The following is a 13,833-nucleotide window of genomic DNA, read 5'->3' as shown; positions in this document are numbered from 1 at the left end:
TCTGCAATGTTTCGCCCAAATATTTAATCGACATGACTGTTTCAAGCGTTACACTAATATAGTATTCAAACATTACAGGATTATTTTTCCTATTCATCTGCATTAATTTACATTTATCTATATTTAGAGTTAGCTGCCATTCTTTACACCAATCCTGTCGAAGTCGTCTTGTATCCTCCAACAGCCACTCAACGACGACACCTTCCCGTACACTATATCATCATCAGAAAACAGCCGCACATTGCTATCCACCCTATCCAAAAGATCATTTATGTAGATAGAAAACAGCGGACCTACCACACTTCCCTGGGGGCACTCCAGATACCCTCACCTTCGATGAACAATCACCATCGAGGACAACGTACTAGGTTCTAGTACCACTCCTGCAATATGCTTGACAGGTTTTAAGCCATCTTGTATCCTGGCTTGGCTTTACAGGTGAAAGCTTGCCAGTTGGCTTTCCATGGGGACCAGCGTGGTGCATGTTACATTAGTCGGTAGTCTGAGAAAAAGTAAGACCAATGGCTGAGAATATTCTGTGCGCCATACTGAAATCTGCTGCACCCCATGTTGGAAAGTTACAAGCCGCCTGGCTTTCCTGGCGGTAAGCTAGTACTGCATACTCTTTGTCGTAACTGGAGATACGCGGGAGACATTTCTCTCCACTTTAACTGATTACCGTACTTTGTATTTATTAACAAATACAATACTAAAAACCGAGTTAATGTCTAAACTTATGTCGCTTTGGCCAAGGGGGGACCATGCCAGTTAGTTTCCCCAGGAGTTGGGAACGGCCTAGGCGCACAGTACTTGGAAGAACAGGGCAGTCCCCTCGCCACTCAGACGGTTAAGTCCCAGGCTTACTCGTGTGGAGGAGACACTGAGTGGGCTTACGGGACTCCCGTGTCACTCAAAGAAGGACAGGATTTTAGGTGGTGGTGGTGGTGGTGGTGGTGGTGGTGGTGGTGGTGGGTACGGTACTTCCAGTGCCCGGCTAACTGGTTTGAGATCTTAAGGGCTGGCCCGCCGCCTGATGACATCTGGAGAGAACACACTATTCTTTAAGAGGACAGGCCAGCTGCTGTGGGAACCGGATCTGGTTGAGTTCCCGTCGCGTTGGCTTGGGGTGTCGAAAATTCTCGCTTGTATAAATAACTCTCTGCTTCACCTACTGCCTCTACGTCAGACGAATTTCTGCTACTAACTTGTAGAGGACAGAAGTAAATAACATTTTACCTGACTGGTGTTTGAAGCCGTACCGGTGCAAACGGGAAAGTCGCGTATACGGACACGTGCTCGGTCGCTGAGAGGCTGATCATTCCGGTGTTCTGCGCTGGCACGTCGTCACGTCGGCTTAGCGCGATCCGCAGATTCCGGGCTCGTGCAGATCTCCTGCGTAGCCTCGTCTCCGCTTCAATTGAGACTAAAGATTGCTGAGCGTATTATGCAGCACCGGCTCGTTATGTGAGGGATTTACCATTTTATAAGGTTACAACGACACCACACTGCCATTAGATTCCACTCACGAAGATATATTCTTTTCGTTTCAGTTCGGACAACCAACTACTGCCTAGTAAAACTAGGAGTCGTGCCGTTTGTTCACCTTAGGGACCGTACAGCTTGTATCCATTATTCTTCCCTGGACATCATATTTGTGCTGAATGATTTTCTTTCATGTTAGATTCGTACTGTCGATCTGTTGGTTTTCTTGTGTACAAAGGACTTTTCCAATAAATCACAAGCTTTTTTGATTTGAATCTCACTTAAAGTAAGTAGTGTTCTCTTCATGTCATTTTCATTATTAATTATTTTTAATATATAGTTACGAACTGATGTTATAGCAATTTCCCACCTTAGGTTATCATGTTTGGACCAAATTTCAGATAGCATATTTCCATTGTGTTACAAGTATCAACAGTAGTGAAAGTAGACGTCTAACTCAACTCAGTTATGACAGTAATTAATGGTACAGTCCGGTCTTCTACTTCCTGGCTACCAGTGCTTTCAAACATCTGTCCACCAGACCTTCGTCGAAAAGCGGCTCTTTACAGCCTCTGTCAGCAAGTTTCTGAAAACAACTCCATCCCTCTTCATGACGATTTGCAATCACTGCCCAGGAAACGCCTCAAATCTAGAACACCAGCATATGAAATGGGAGTCCAAATGCTATCCACAGGATTCGGCCAGAACGCTAAGTGGAAACTTGAGTGGCAAGCTACAAGAACCCGAAACCACGAACTTTTAGACAATCCAACAGTTTCAGTTCCAGGCTTCCACTGACCAAGGGAGGTGTGGGTGCAGTTGAACAGATATCGGACTGAAGAGGTAGGTGCAAATACAACATGCACAAGTGGGGCTTTTCAAGTGAAAGTGTGTGTGTGACCGCGATGACACCCAAACAATGAGCCACATTGTGAATGACTGTCCAATCAGACACTTCCCTAGTGGCAGTGAGAAGCCACATCAAGCATCCCACGAAGCACTCCGCTGAATCAAGTCCATCAACATCCGAGAGTAGTCTGATACGCTTTAAAACTTGGGCACTATATGTAATTTCACATGTTCATTTTTATGTATATTTCTTTGTTTTGCTAAATGTGTATTACTGCAACTGATGCATACGATATAAATAAAAGGGATGTGTCAGTCTATGTAGAAATCTTAACGAGAGGACACACTAGGTTCACACACGCGGATTATTGCGAGAATATCCCAACTGATGGAAGAGAGTGTCAGCACTGCCAACAGAAACGTCTAGTTGAGCAAAGATGTTTGTTTTTAGTGCGCTCAACTGCGCGGTTATCAACACCCATCGAAGAAAGAGGTATTTTTGATAGATTGATCACTATGAATGAGTGTCCGCCAGTTAAAACATCGCAGGAGTCATAGGTGTGGGCGGCCGGCTGGTACGAAGGAGATCGAACAGATTTCAGCGAGCTTGGTGGGCTGATGACAGACGCTTCTCCGAACTGCTCACCATGGTTTTGTTCACTGCCAGTCTCCGTAGACATTCTTCAAGCTCCTACGAGCACCTGCGATGCGCTTGACTTCCGCCAAAAGAAAATGAGAGCTTTCTGCTTGGAACCCACCTCTCACAGACGCCACTCTAAAGGCTACTTATAGCGCCACCAGTGTCGGTACTTCATGAAATTCTTGGAACTGCCGCAGAAATATTACACATTGACACTAAATTCCAATTTTTTTTTAACTGAAAGTGGCCGAGAAACAAATATGTTGCGTTATTTATTGGACGCTCATCGTACTTTGATGATTATGCTCTGACTGACTCTTCATCGGTATCCATGGAGACGGGGAAGGTCGTGAGAGGGAGGGGGCCGAATACTCTGAAGCAGCAGAGCCCGGTTTAACTTTCGTTTTTTTCTTCTTATGCCTTAGAGGTTTCGGTTCTATGATTTCAGGGACAGGAGGGTCGTTCTTTTCTACAACCTGCAACCTGTGGCTCCTTCAGCCACTGACTGCTGGCAGACTGCTGGTCCGTTTCGTATTGGGAAAGTGCAGGGTGCAGGAGATCACTGCACAGACTGTCCTTCCCCAACCGACCTCCACTTCTGGGAAATTTAGTGAAGTGGGCGTCAAACCCTCAAAGGGGACCGTCAGTAATTGAACGAGAAAGCTTGAGGGGGGGGGAGGTTTTAAATGAACTAAAACTGACAGATGTCCTTATAACAGCCGAGTCGTCAACGTGAAAAATTGACGTCTAAGACTGCTGTCAGTCACTTCTTACTATAGGCAAGGATTTACTGCGAGTAAATCCAAACTGACACTGCAAGGAGTATTGAAATTCGTTTGCTGGATGGTTTATTCGTGATTGTTTTAAATTTGAGAAAATTTAGTAGTTAACTCTCTCAACAACGCTATTATCTCCCTGTCTACCGGACACTATGTTACTTTCGCTATTGTTATTTTCATAATTTCAAAGTATATTAACTTTTCCCTCTTGTATTTCATACTACGATCTTACGTTAAAATTAATATCAGACCAAATCAGTCTTAAATATGAATGTATACACTATTACCACAATGTTTATGTTCCTCTATTTTATCCTTGTGCAATGTTGAGTTTTGTGTCGCCATATTCTTGATATATGTTACCAGTATTTATGTCTTTTCGTAACTGGAACTGTGTCTAATCAGTACTCAGGTACAAGAAACATAGTACTTTATCACCTATAATTTAGAAGGAAATATTCTTAATTATAAGTAATTAAGTTAAACTACATTAAAGTAAAAAAATCAGTCAAATGTTTTGTGAAATGTCAGAGCAAGGTATAAAATAGTTCGGAGGGACGTTCAACGTGCCTTTGAATGAACTCTAAATCATGTTCAGCAAATAAAGCGCACAAAATATTTGTTATTTTATTTTTAACTTTAGGACAAATTATTTCACAAAAAGGATCATAGTTTTTCAGTTCTGATTTTCAAATTTTTCGGAAAATATTAAATACATTTAAATGTATTTATGTAGATCAAGATAAATCAGATTTCTATCTCATTTTATTGTTTCAGCATCAAGGAATTCTACAATTTCTACACCAATTTAACTTTTTATGCCAAAAATAGACCATGAAAAGAGAAACGTTTTGACAGTATTTACATAGCTAGCAACAGAGTTAAATATTTCAGTTTTTCTTAATTACCCTGAATTACCCGAATTACTCCCAAGTTTTTTTTTTTTTCAAAACTAGACTTTATTCTACTCTATTTGCCCATCACCTACTATGAAATTTCGGACAAATTCCACTACGTCATTTCTAAAGAGTGTTCTTTTCTTTCCCTTAAAGCACTTGACCAAAAAGAAATAAAGGGGAAAGAAGTAAGAACACAGATTCAAAGAGCTACAAGCTCTTAATCGACGTACCATCCCCTTTCAGGAATGGAATAAAACTTACCGTTCTTTCAGACTCACTCCGAAGACGGCTGAACGTTTTAGTCAAAATATTAGCACGAGACAAAGTTTACTTACGGCCAAATTCGTGTAATTTTATGGATGAAGTGAAATGTCGGATTACCTTGCGGTAGATGAGACTGCAGCAGGCGACCCTCATGCGCATGCCGACGAACTGCGTCTCCTTGGAGTAGTGGTGCCAGCAGAAGATCCGGACCAAGACGGCGCCGATCAGCCCCGCCGAGTACCCGTACGCCTCCTCGATGGTCGTGCTGGAGCCCGGGCTGAAGAATTCTATGATCTTCGCCAGCAGCACGGATTGCATCGTCCTACAAACACGCACCACAACACCACTAATCCTTGCTTCTTCTAAAAACACAGACATTAGCAAGGCCAAAAACAGTACAAAATATTTTGGGCTGCTAGACTTCATTCTGTCGTCCTGTTGACCACACTATTCTAACAACTTTGTCCATTTTGCTGTCCTAACCTGGCGACCATCTCGGAAGTTTTACATTAATAATTCAAGCAAATACGTTTAAATTGCTGGATTAAATACTGCTATTGTGGTCTTCGGTCTGAAGACTGGTTTGATACAACTCTCCATGCTACTCTATCCTGTGCAAGCCGCCTCTTCTCCGAATACCTACAACAACGTACATCGTCCTGAACCCGCTTACTGTATTAATCTCTGTCTTGTGTCTACGATTTTTACCCCCTCCCACACTTCCCTACAGTACTACACTGGTGATCCACTGAAATCTCAGAGTGTTTCCTCTCAACCGATCCATTCTTCTAGGCAGGCTGTGTCACAAATTTCTATTTTCCTTAACTCTATTCTGTACCTCCTAGTTAGTTAGGTGATCCACCCATCTAATCTTCAGCATTCTTCTGTAGCACAAATTAAAAGTTTCTATTCCCTTATTGTCTGAACGATTCATCGTCAATGTTTCACTTCCATACACAGCTACACTACATATAAATACATGCAGAAAATACTTCACGTAAATCAATATTTGATGTTAAATTTCTCTGTCAGAAACGCTTTTCTTGCCATTTCTAGTCTACACTTAACATCCCCTATACTTCGGCGGTCATCAGTTATTTTGCTGTCCAAGTAACAAAACTCCCGTTTCCTAATTAATTTCCTGAGCATGATATGATTTAATTCGACTACATTCCGTAATCGTTGGGTTGCTTTTTTGATGATCATCTCATCCTGCTTTCAAGGCACTGCTCTTGCAAGTTCTTTTCAGTTACTGACAAATACGATGTCATCGGTAAACCTCAATGTTTTTATTTCTTTTTCCTCAACTTTATCTCCAACCCAAATTTCTCTTTGGTTTTCTCTACTGCTTGTTCAGCATATAAACTGAGTAACATCAGGAACAGGCTACAATCCTGTGTAACCTTTCTCAACCACTGCTTCTGCTTCATGCCTCTATTCTTTTAACTGCTGTCTGATTTCTGTACAAGCTGTGTATAACCTTTCGCTGGTTTTTCACCACTACCTTCAAAATTTCAAAGAGTGCATTCCAGTCGAATGTTAAAAGCTTTCTCTATGTGTATGAATGCCACAGTAAGTCTTAGGGTCAGTATTGGCTCCCGTGTTCCTGCATTTGTCCAGTATCTAAACTGATTTTCCCCGAGATATTTTCCGATCACTTCCATTCTTCTATAAATAATGTGTGCACCTATTTTGCAGCTTTTACTTACTGAACTCATATATTCACATCTCTTAGCACCTTTCTTATTTGGAATTGGACTTAATAAATGCTTTTGAATTCTGGGGGTATTTCGGCTGTCACATGTTGCACACTGCGTTGAAGAGTTTTGTCATGACTGGCTCTCCCAAGGCTGTCAGTAGTTATGACAGAATTTCATTTATTAGATGTTCGTATTCTCTTTCGCCTGCTTCGTTTGCAGGATCCGAAATCTCTATCTTACCATTATGCAATCAGTCTGAAAACTTCCCTGATTCCAGGTCGCTTTAACGTTTATAAACTTCTGTCATGATTCTTAAAGCCAAGTACTACGATGATTAAATTATGCTCTGTGCAAAATTCTACCAGCTGTCTACCTCTTTCATTCCTTACCTCCCCCCACCCACCCCAATTCCATATTCACCTACTAGTTTTCCTTCTGTCCCTTTTCCTACTATTAAATTCCAGTGTCAAATCATAATTAAATTTTTAAATTTTCGTCTCCCGTAACTCACTAATTCCTTTTATTTCATCATACATTTAATCAATATCTTTATGTGCGAAGCTGATTGGCATATTAACTTTTAGTACTGTGGTAGGTGTTGGTTACGTGTCTCTTGGCTATGATAATGTGTTCAGTGTGCTGTTCAAAGTAGCTCACCGGCATTCATTTTCTGATTCACTTAGAGCCATCTGCATCGCTCGCGTAGACTTTATGGCCTGCAGAGATTTTTTGTTTTTGTTTTATTGAATTATGTTGTTCACTAACTGCAACACCTTTTAAGCTATCCATGCTAATTAAGACCATATAAGCATGGACTTTTCGAATGTACTTCTGACTAAAAAGCTGTTGTAGTTGGAGTCCAAAATACTTTTTAATCATGCCTTTCGCGTTCTTGTGGTGATTTTTTCTATACCAACTTTCATCGTGTAACAAATAATTCTTTATACCTAACCGAGAAACTAAATACCGATTCTCAAATTCAGGTACAATTTTTTTTAATGTTAAGAAATAGCTACTTAAATTTTCCATCCCATTTTGCACTCCCTCAGGCATCGAATTTGCAGAAACACTGAAACACGCATTTTCATTTTCTGTCTGAGAAACCAAATACAAGTTGTAGTTTCAGCTTCAAAATTCCTTTAACAGCGACATACTTTCAAAAAACCTTCATCCCTGTTTCACATCATTTGGAGCGGAATTTTGGACAATTCCTTCCTCAGCGATGCTTACAGTATAAGGTCCACACACTCTCTGAACTTCCATTTTCTGCCGTTAGCAGTTTGGGCTGGGCGACGGTGAGTCAGTGAAATAGTGAATAGTCTGACCCTATTTTACCCCCTTGGGGGTTGAATTTCCAAAAACAGTGAAACAAGAATTTTTTCCTCTCAAACCGAGAAGCCAAACATCAGTTTTCAAAGATTTAGCTTTAAAAATGCTTACGCAATAAAATATTCTCGTAAAAGCTTACACTCCCATAGGGCTTTAATTTTTAAATAACAGCGATACACACACTTATTTTTACATACATCTGAGAAGCCGAAATTAAGTATTTCATAGATTTAGCTTTAAAAATGCTTTCATAATAAAATATTTTCATAAAAATCTCATCCCCTATTTCGCACCCTTAAGGGTTCAATTTTCAAAAACGCGAAACGTGTACTTTGTTTATAACCGAAAAGTCACATACCAGCGTTCATATATGTCACTTTAATAATACTTTAAAAGTTCTTTAATAATGATATATTTTCAAAAACTTTCACTCACTATTTCACCCCACAGGGTTAAATTTCCAATCATGCTGAAACACGTATTTCTTTATTTCTGACCGATAAACCAAATTCCGTAGTTCTAGCTTTAAAATTGCCTTAATAGCGAAATTATTTTTAAAAACCCTTCCTTCCTTCCTTCCTTGTTTCATCCTCTTAGGGCTAGAATTCTGAAAGATCCCTCTGTAAACGACGCCTACCTTGTAAGATCCACGCCTTCATATTTCAAGTTTCTATCCTTAGAGGTTTGGGCTGCGCGATGACGAGCCCGTCCGTCAGGACATTGTCTTTTACACATAGAGATTAAACCTACTCCTGCATTATCCCTATTTGATTACGTTTATACCCCTACACTCGCCTGACCTTAAGTCCCGTTGAACCTTCCCCTGGACATTATTAATACGCCAATCGCGGTTTGGGAGAGGGGGCAGTACACTTTTGTCAATTTTACTCCATCGCCCAGTATCCACATGTTAAAGGCTAGCCCATTTTTTCAGTATCTCTACACCCACGTGTTTTTACCACTGTATAGGTCAAATCTACTAGAACACACTTCCTAAGGACGTGTGAGGAGAGAAGACAATGGTGGTTAAAGGGAAAATAAAAAACAGACTAAACAAGAATGAGACAGGGGTAATAGGTGAGAAAAAGAATGAGACGAGGACAATGGCAGCGGAACAGACACAGCGAAAGTCGCGAAGGAGGAGACTGGTGAGGAAGAGCGAGAGAAAGGGATGAAGACCGTGATAATGGGAGAGACAGACTGGGGAAAGTGCCAATGGTGGAAAAAGAAGACTGCAGGGGAAATAGAAATGTACAGTAGCAGTGGGAGGGAGACACTGAATACGAAGACTTAACTATAAAGAGAGACTGGGTGATAGGATGTTCTATTTCAAAAAAAGAGGGCGAATATGTTAGCATACCAACATTTTTGGTGAAGAAGAAGAAGGAACAAGGACTGGGGCAGCTGATTGCCGACTATTCTGTCAGAGTCTTTTACAGAGGAACATATTCGCCTTTGTTGTAAACTGCACGAGCATTTACCGCCGGTTTTATACTCCATTAAGTATGAGACTGGAGCACTATCTTAAACCATTATATCATGTTCAGGGATCCTGGCACGTGACCCAATATGGCCAATAGTTATAAATTTTGATCAGATCTCCCTGTGAAACTAGGACAGATTCCAAAGTGCATAAAAATTGAAATACGTTGATCACTAGCATCAAGAGAGAAGCGGATCAATCACTGGTCCCAAAGAACTATTCGTGTTTACAGATTTGAAGCATCTGGTGCTAAAATTAATTTCTCCTGAACGAGGTCAAGAGCAACAGATAACTTTATTTTGTCAGTCACACGTGCTGTGTTTCATCTCGGATGAACAAGTGAACAGAGAGTCGGCAGCAGGGTACGTCAGTGCTGGAACAAGTGGACGACTGAACACCACACACGCCGTGGGTCACACCGGCGTGAAGGGTCACTGCTAGCGATATCAACGCAACAGGGGCTAAGTGGAAGCTGATCACGGCCAACGCAGACCTCGACTGCAATGTTCTTTTCTGTTTCCGCATATTGAACGTTTCCGTAGTGTGTACACAGGGGAAAGACAATTGTTTATATCGGCAAACAGAAATATCCTTTCATGTTTCTTTCATGTTCTTTTCAAACAGTTACTAGCTGTACCAAGTCACACGTTGCCGTGATTCAGTCCGGTTAAATGGAAAAGGACACGTTTCTAATGTGAGGGGATTGGATCCATGTGCTAATATAATTCTTCCCCTTTGCCCTGTCCATCTCGTCCACTCCCTCTCTCCTCCTCCTGTCACAACAACAACAACCACGTCCATTTCCTCCCACTGCTCTGACCACCACCTCTCCTCCCCCCTCTCCTCTGAATTTAAGCCAAGTTTATTGTTATTGCAAATTTAGATTCTGTAATGGTATTCCCATCATAACCCGATAAGCCAGAAATGCAACTTCCTTACTGTCTGTGAAAACCATCTGCGAGGAAGAAAAACCAGAACATTGTGGATACAATTAATGTTTGAAAATATATTTTATGTGAAAGAAATATAAGTGGCCGAAACAATTTAACTGTTTAATCTCCGCGATTTTCCTAAATCGTTTCAGGCAAATGACGGGAAGGTTCATCTGGAAGGCCACGGCCTCTCTTCCTTCTCCATCCTTCCCTACTCTGAGCTTGTGCTCCGTCTCTAATGACTTCGTTGACGACGGGACGTTAATCACTAATCTTCTTCTCCCCCCTCTAATGGTTTAAATACCCCACTATAGTAGTTAAAACTAACTGTGAAAAAGGAAACAATACTGAACATTTTTTACAGCAGAGCATTTTCTTTCTCAAGATCAGTTTTAACAGGAAACCTGTACCAAGTTGCTTAAAGAAATATACAGTCTATGCCTGTCTGAATATTTGAGTATCGTTTAAAATTTGAAGTGCATTTGTCTAGAACTTTTCGAGGTTTTTGCTAACGGCGTTTCACTGTTACTCACCCAAACGTTTATTCGAATAGTGCGGAAAACATTGACTTAAGTCGGGTGGCTGTAATTAAAATGCAGCTGCGCAGCGAAGTCTAGCATAGGCTACAATTATCTAATGGCAGTGAAACTTGGTACATATGCTAATGTGTAAATGCAGACCCAATTTACGGTGGAAAAACTTAGTTTCAATTTTGACGATCAGGAACAAATTTGGCAGGGTACTCCACCTCCTCGACGTCTTTGTTCAGTATGAACAAATTGTGTAAGCTACATTTAATAGTAAAATCAACATCATACACTTATGTTTTTTCTTTTCTGCTCACGCCCTGTTCCTAATTCATCACATATGGCAACATTTCTAAACGTTTCTCTTGCAACCACAGCGCTAGGTTTACGCTTGGTGGCCAAAATGGGGAGTATGATTTAAATAATAAAAATTGAATTGTAGTCATGATTCAAAGGCTGATGCGTTAATTACTCTAGATTAAATTTAAGTTTGTGATCTAGTTTTACATGTTTAATCTCGCTGGTTTGAGCAAGGAAAACTCTTAATAAAATCCCCCGTAGTAGGAGTCACTGTACTTAAGGACTGGATTCGCTGGCGTTAGTCATTTCAGTACTTAAAAACCCATAAGATGGTGGCTCGTGAGAAACAGCCGTTTCTCTTTGGAAAGAGGCTATTTCGTTGAGGATTCCCTGCCCTATTCACAGTGAGTACTTCCCCCATCCAATGGGGGAAGTACAAAACATTACAAGGTAACAAAGTAACAAAAACAACTGAATGGGGGAACGACAATACGTACAACCAGTTTTGTAGTTCATTAACATTCGTAAACGTACAATATTTTGACATATAGATTTAAGTTAGACAAAGCTAACAACGTAATATGCACATCGAAGAACAACTAGTCAGCGATACTACACTCCTGGAAATGGAAAAAAGAACACATTGACACCGGTGTGTCAGACCCACCATACTTGCTCCGGGCAATGCGAGAGGGCTGTACAAGCAATGATCACACGCACGGCACAGCGGACACACCAGGAACCGCGGTGTTGGCCGTCGAATGGCGCTAGCTGCGCAGCATTTGTGCACCGCCGCCGTCAGTGTCAGCCAGTTTGCCGTGGCATACGGAGCTCCACCGCAGTCTTTAACACTGGTAGCATGCCGCGACAGCGTGGACGTGAACCGTATGTGCAGCTGACGGACTTTGAGCGAGGGCGTGTAGTGGGCATGCGGGAGGCCGGGTGGACGTACCGCCGAATTGCTCAACACGTGGGGCGTGAGGTCTCCACAGTACATCGATGTTGTCGCCAGTGGTCGGCGGAAGGTGCACGTGCCCGTCGACCTGGGACCGGACCGCAGCGACGCACGGATGCACGCCAAGACCGTAGGATCCTACGCAGTGCCGTAGGGGACCGCACCGCCACTTCCCAGCAAATTAGGGACACTGTTGCTCCTGGGGTATCGGCGAGGACCATTCGCAACCGTCTCCAAGGAGCTGGGATACGGTCCCGCACACCGTTAGGCCGTCTTCCGCTCACGCCCCAACATCGTGCAGCCCGCCTCCACTGGTGTCGCGACAGGCGTGAATGGAGGGACGAATGGAGACGTGTCGTCTTCGGCGATGAGAGTCGCTCCTGCCTTGGTGCCAATGATGGTCGTATGCGTGTTTGGCGCCGTGCAGGTGAGCGCCACAATCAGGACTGCATACGACCGAGGCACACAGGGCCAACACCCGGCATCATGGTGTGGGGAGCGATCTCCTACACTGGCCGTACACCTCTGGTGATCGTCGAGGGGACAATGAATAGTGCACGGGATATCCAAACCGTCATCGAACCCATCGTTCTACCATTCCTAGACCGGCAAGGGAACTTGCTGTTCCAACAGGACAATGCACGTCCGCATGTATCCCGTGCCACCCATCGTGCTCTAGAAGGTGTAAGTCAACTACCCTGGCCAGCAAGATCTCCGGATCTATCCCCCCATTGAGCATGTTTGGGACTGGATGAAGCCCGTCTCACGCGGTCTGCACGTCCAGCACGAACGCTGGTCCAACTGAGGCGCCAGGTGGAAATGGCATGGCAAGCCGTTCCACAGGACTACATCCAGCATCTCTACGATCGTCTCCATGGGAGAATAGCAGCCTGCATTGCTGCGAAAGGTGGATATACACTGTACTAGTGCCGACATTGTGCATTCTCTGTTGCCTGTGTATGTGCCTGTGGTTCTGTCAGTGTGATCATGTGATGTATCTGACCCCAGGAATGTGTCAATAAAGTTTCCCCTTCCTGGGACAATGAATTCACGGTGTTCTTATTTCAATTTCCAGGAGTGTAGAATACCCAAATGATTTACGAATGACAACTAGCATTCCGCGTTTAAAGTCTTAATTCTCGTCGTGCGGCCATAATTACATCGGAAATCTTTTCACATGAGTCACCTGAGTACAAATGACAGCTCCGCCAATCCACTGCCCTTTTACACCTTGGGTACGTGATACTACCGTCACCTGTAGAAATGCATATTGCTAGGCCATGACTTCTGACTTCGTTTATTTACGGCGGTGTAACAAACGGGGAATTGGAAGTTTCTGGAGACAAAATCTTTGTATAAAATGTGCCTCGTCGTCTGTCCACAGAAAACTAAGGTAAAAACTTGAGCTTTTGATGGTAACCTCTTTCATCTTCCTTCAGGAAAAACTATATCTGCTTCAATGATGGCGTTACGAAGGCATTAAACTGTCTGTGATTGGCCGATATACGTCATGGTAACGTCATGCTGCCAGAAATCATGTCGACATATGTAATGCCAACAGTGCAACTTCTCGCATTGGAACATAAACACTGCGAATTTCCTTGAAATCTCGTAACTTCGAGAGCACACTTCCAGACAGCTCTAAGTATATGGCCACTGTCCTGCTTGAATTTATTGTTTGATGATAGAGTCCT

The 13,833-nt window shown here is 42.6% G+C and overlaps 1 protein-coding gene across 9 annotated transcripts in view; it reads right to left on the bottom strand.

Annotated features, from left to right (window-relative positions):
• Positions 1 to 13,833, bottom strand: part of LOC126334984 (ATP-binding cassette sub-family C member 4-like) — a 302,418-nt gene that overhangs the window by 148,916 nt on the left and 139,669 nt on the right. For all 9 annotated transcript variants that reach the window (XM_049997791.1, XM_049997788.1, XM_049997787.1 and 6 more), the window contains one exon: positions 5,031 to 5,235. In XM_049997791.1, coding sequence (XP_049853748.1) covers positions 5,031 to 5,235 — 205 coding nt within the window. The remainder of the gene's footprint in view (positions 1 to 5,030; positions 5,236 to 13,833) is intronic.

Source organism: Schistocerca gregaria, chromosome 2, assembly GCF_023897955.1.
Source record: "Schistocerca gregaria isolate iqSchGreg1 chromosome 2, iqSchGreg1.2, whole genome shotgun sequence".
NCBI lineage: Eukaryota > Metazoa > Arthropoda > Insecta > Orthoptera > Acrididae > Schistocerca > Schistocerca gregaria.
This window is presented reverse-complemented; position numbering and strand designations above follow the sequence as displayed.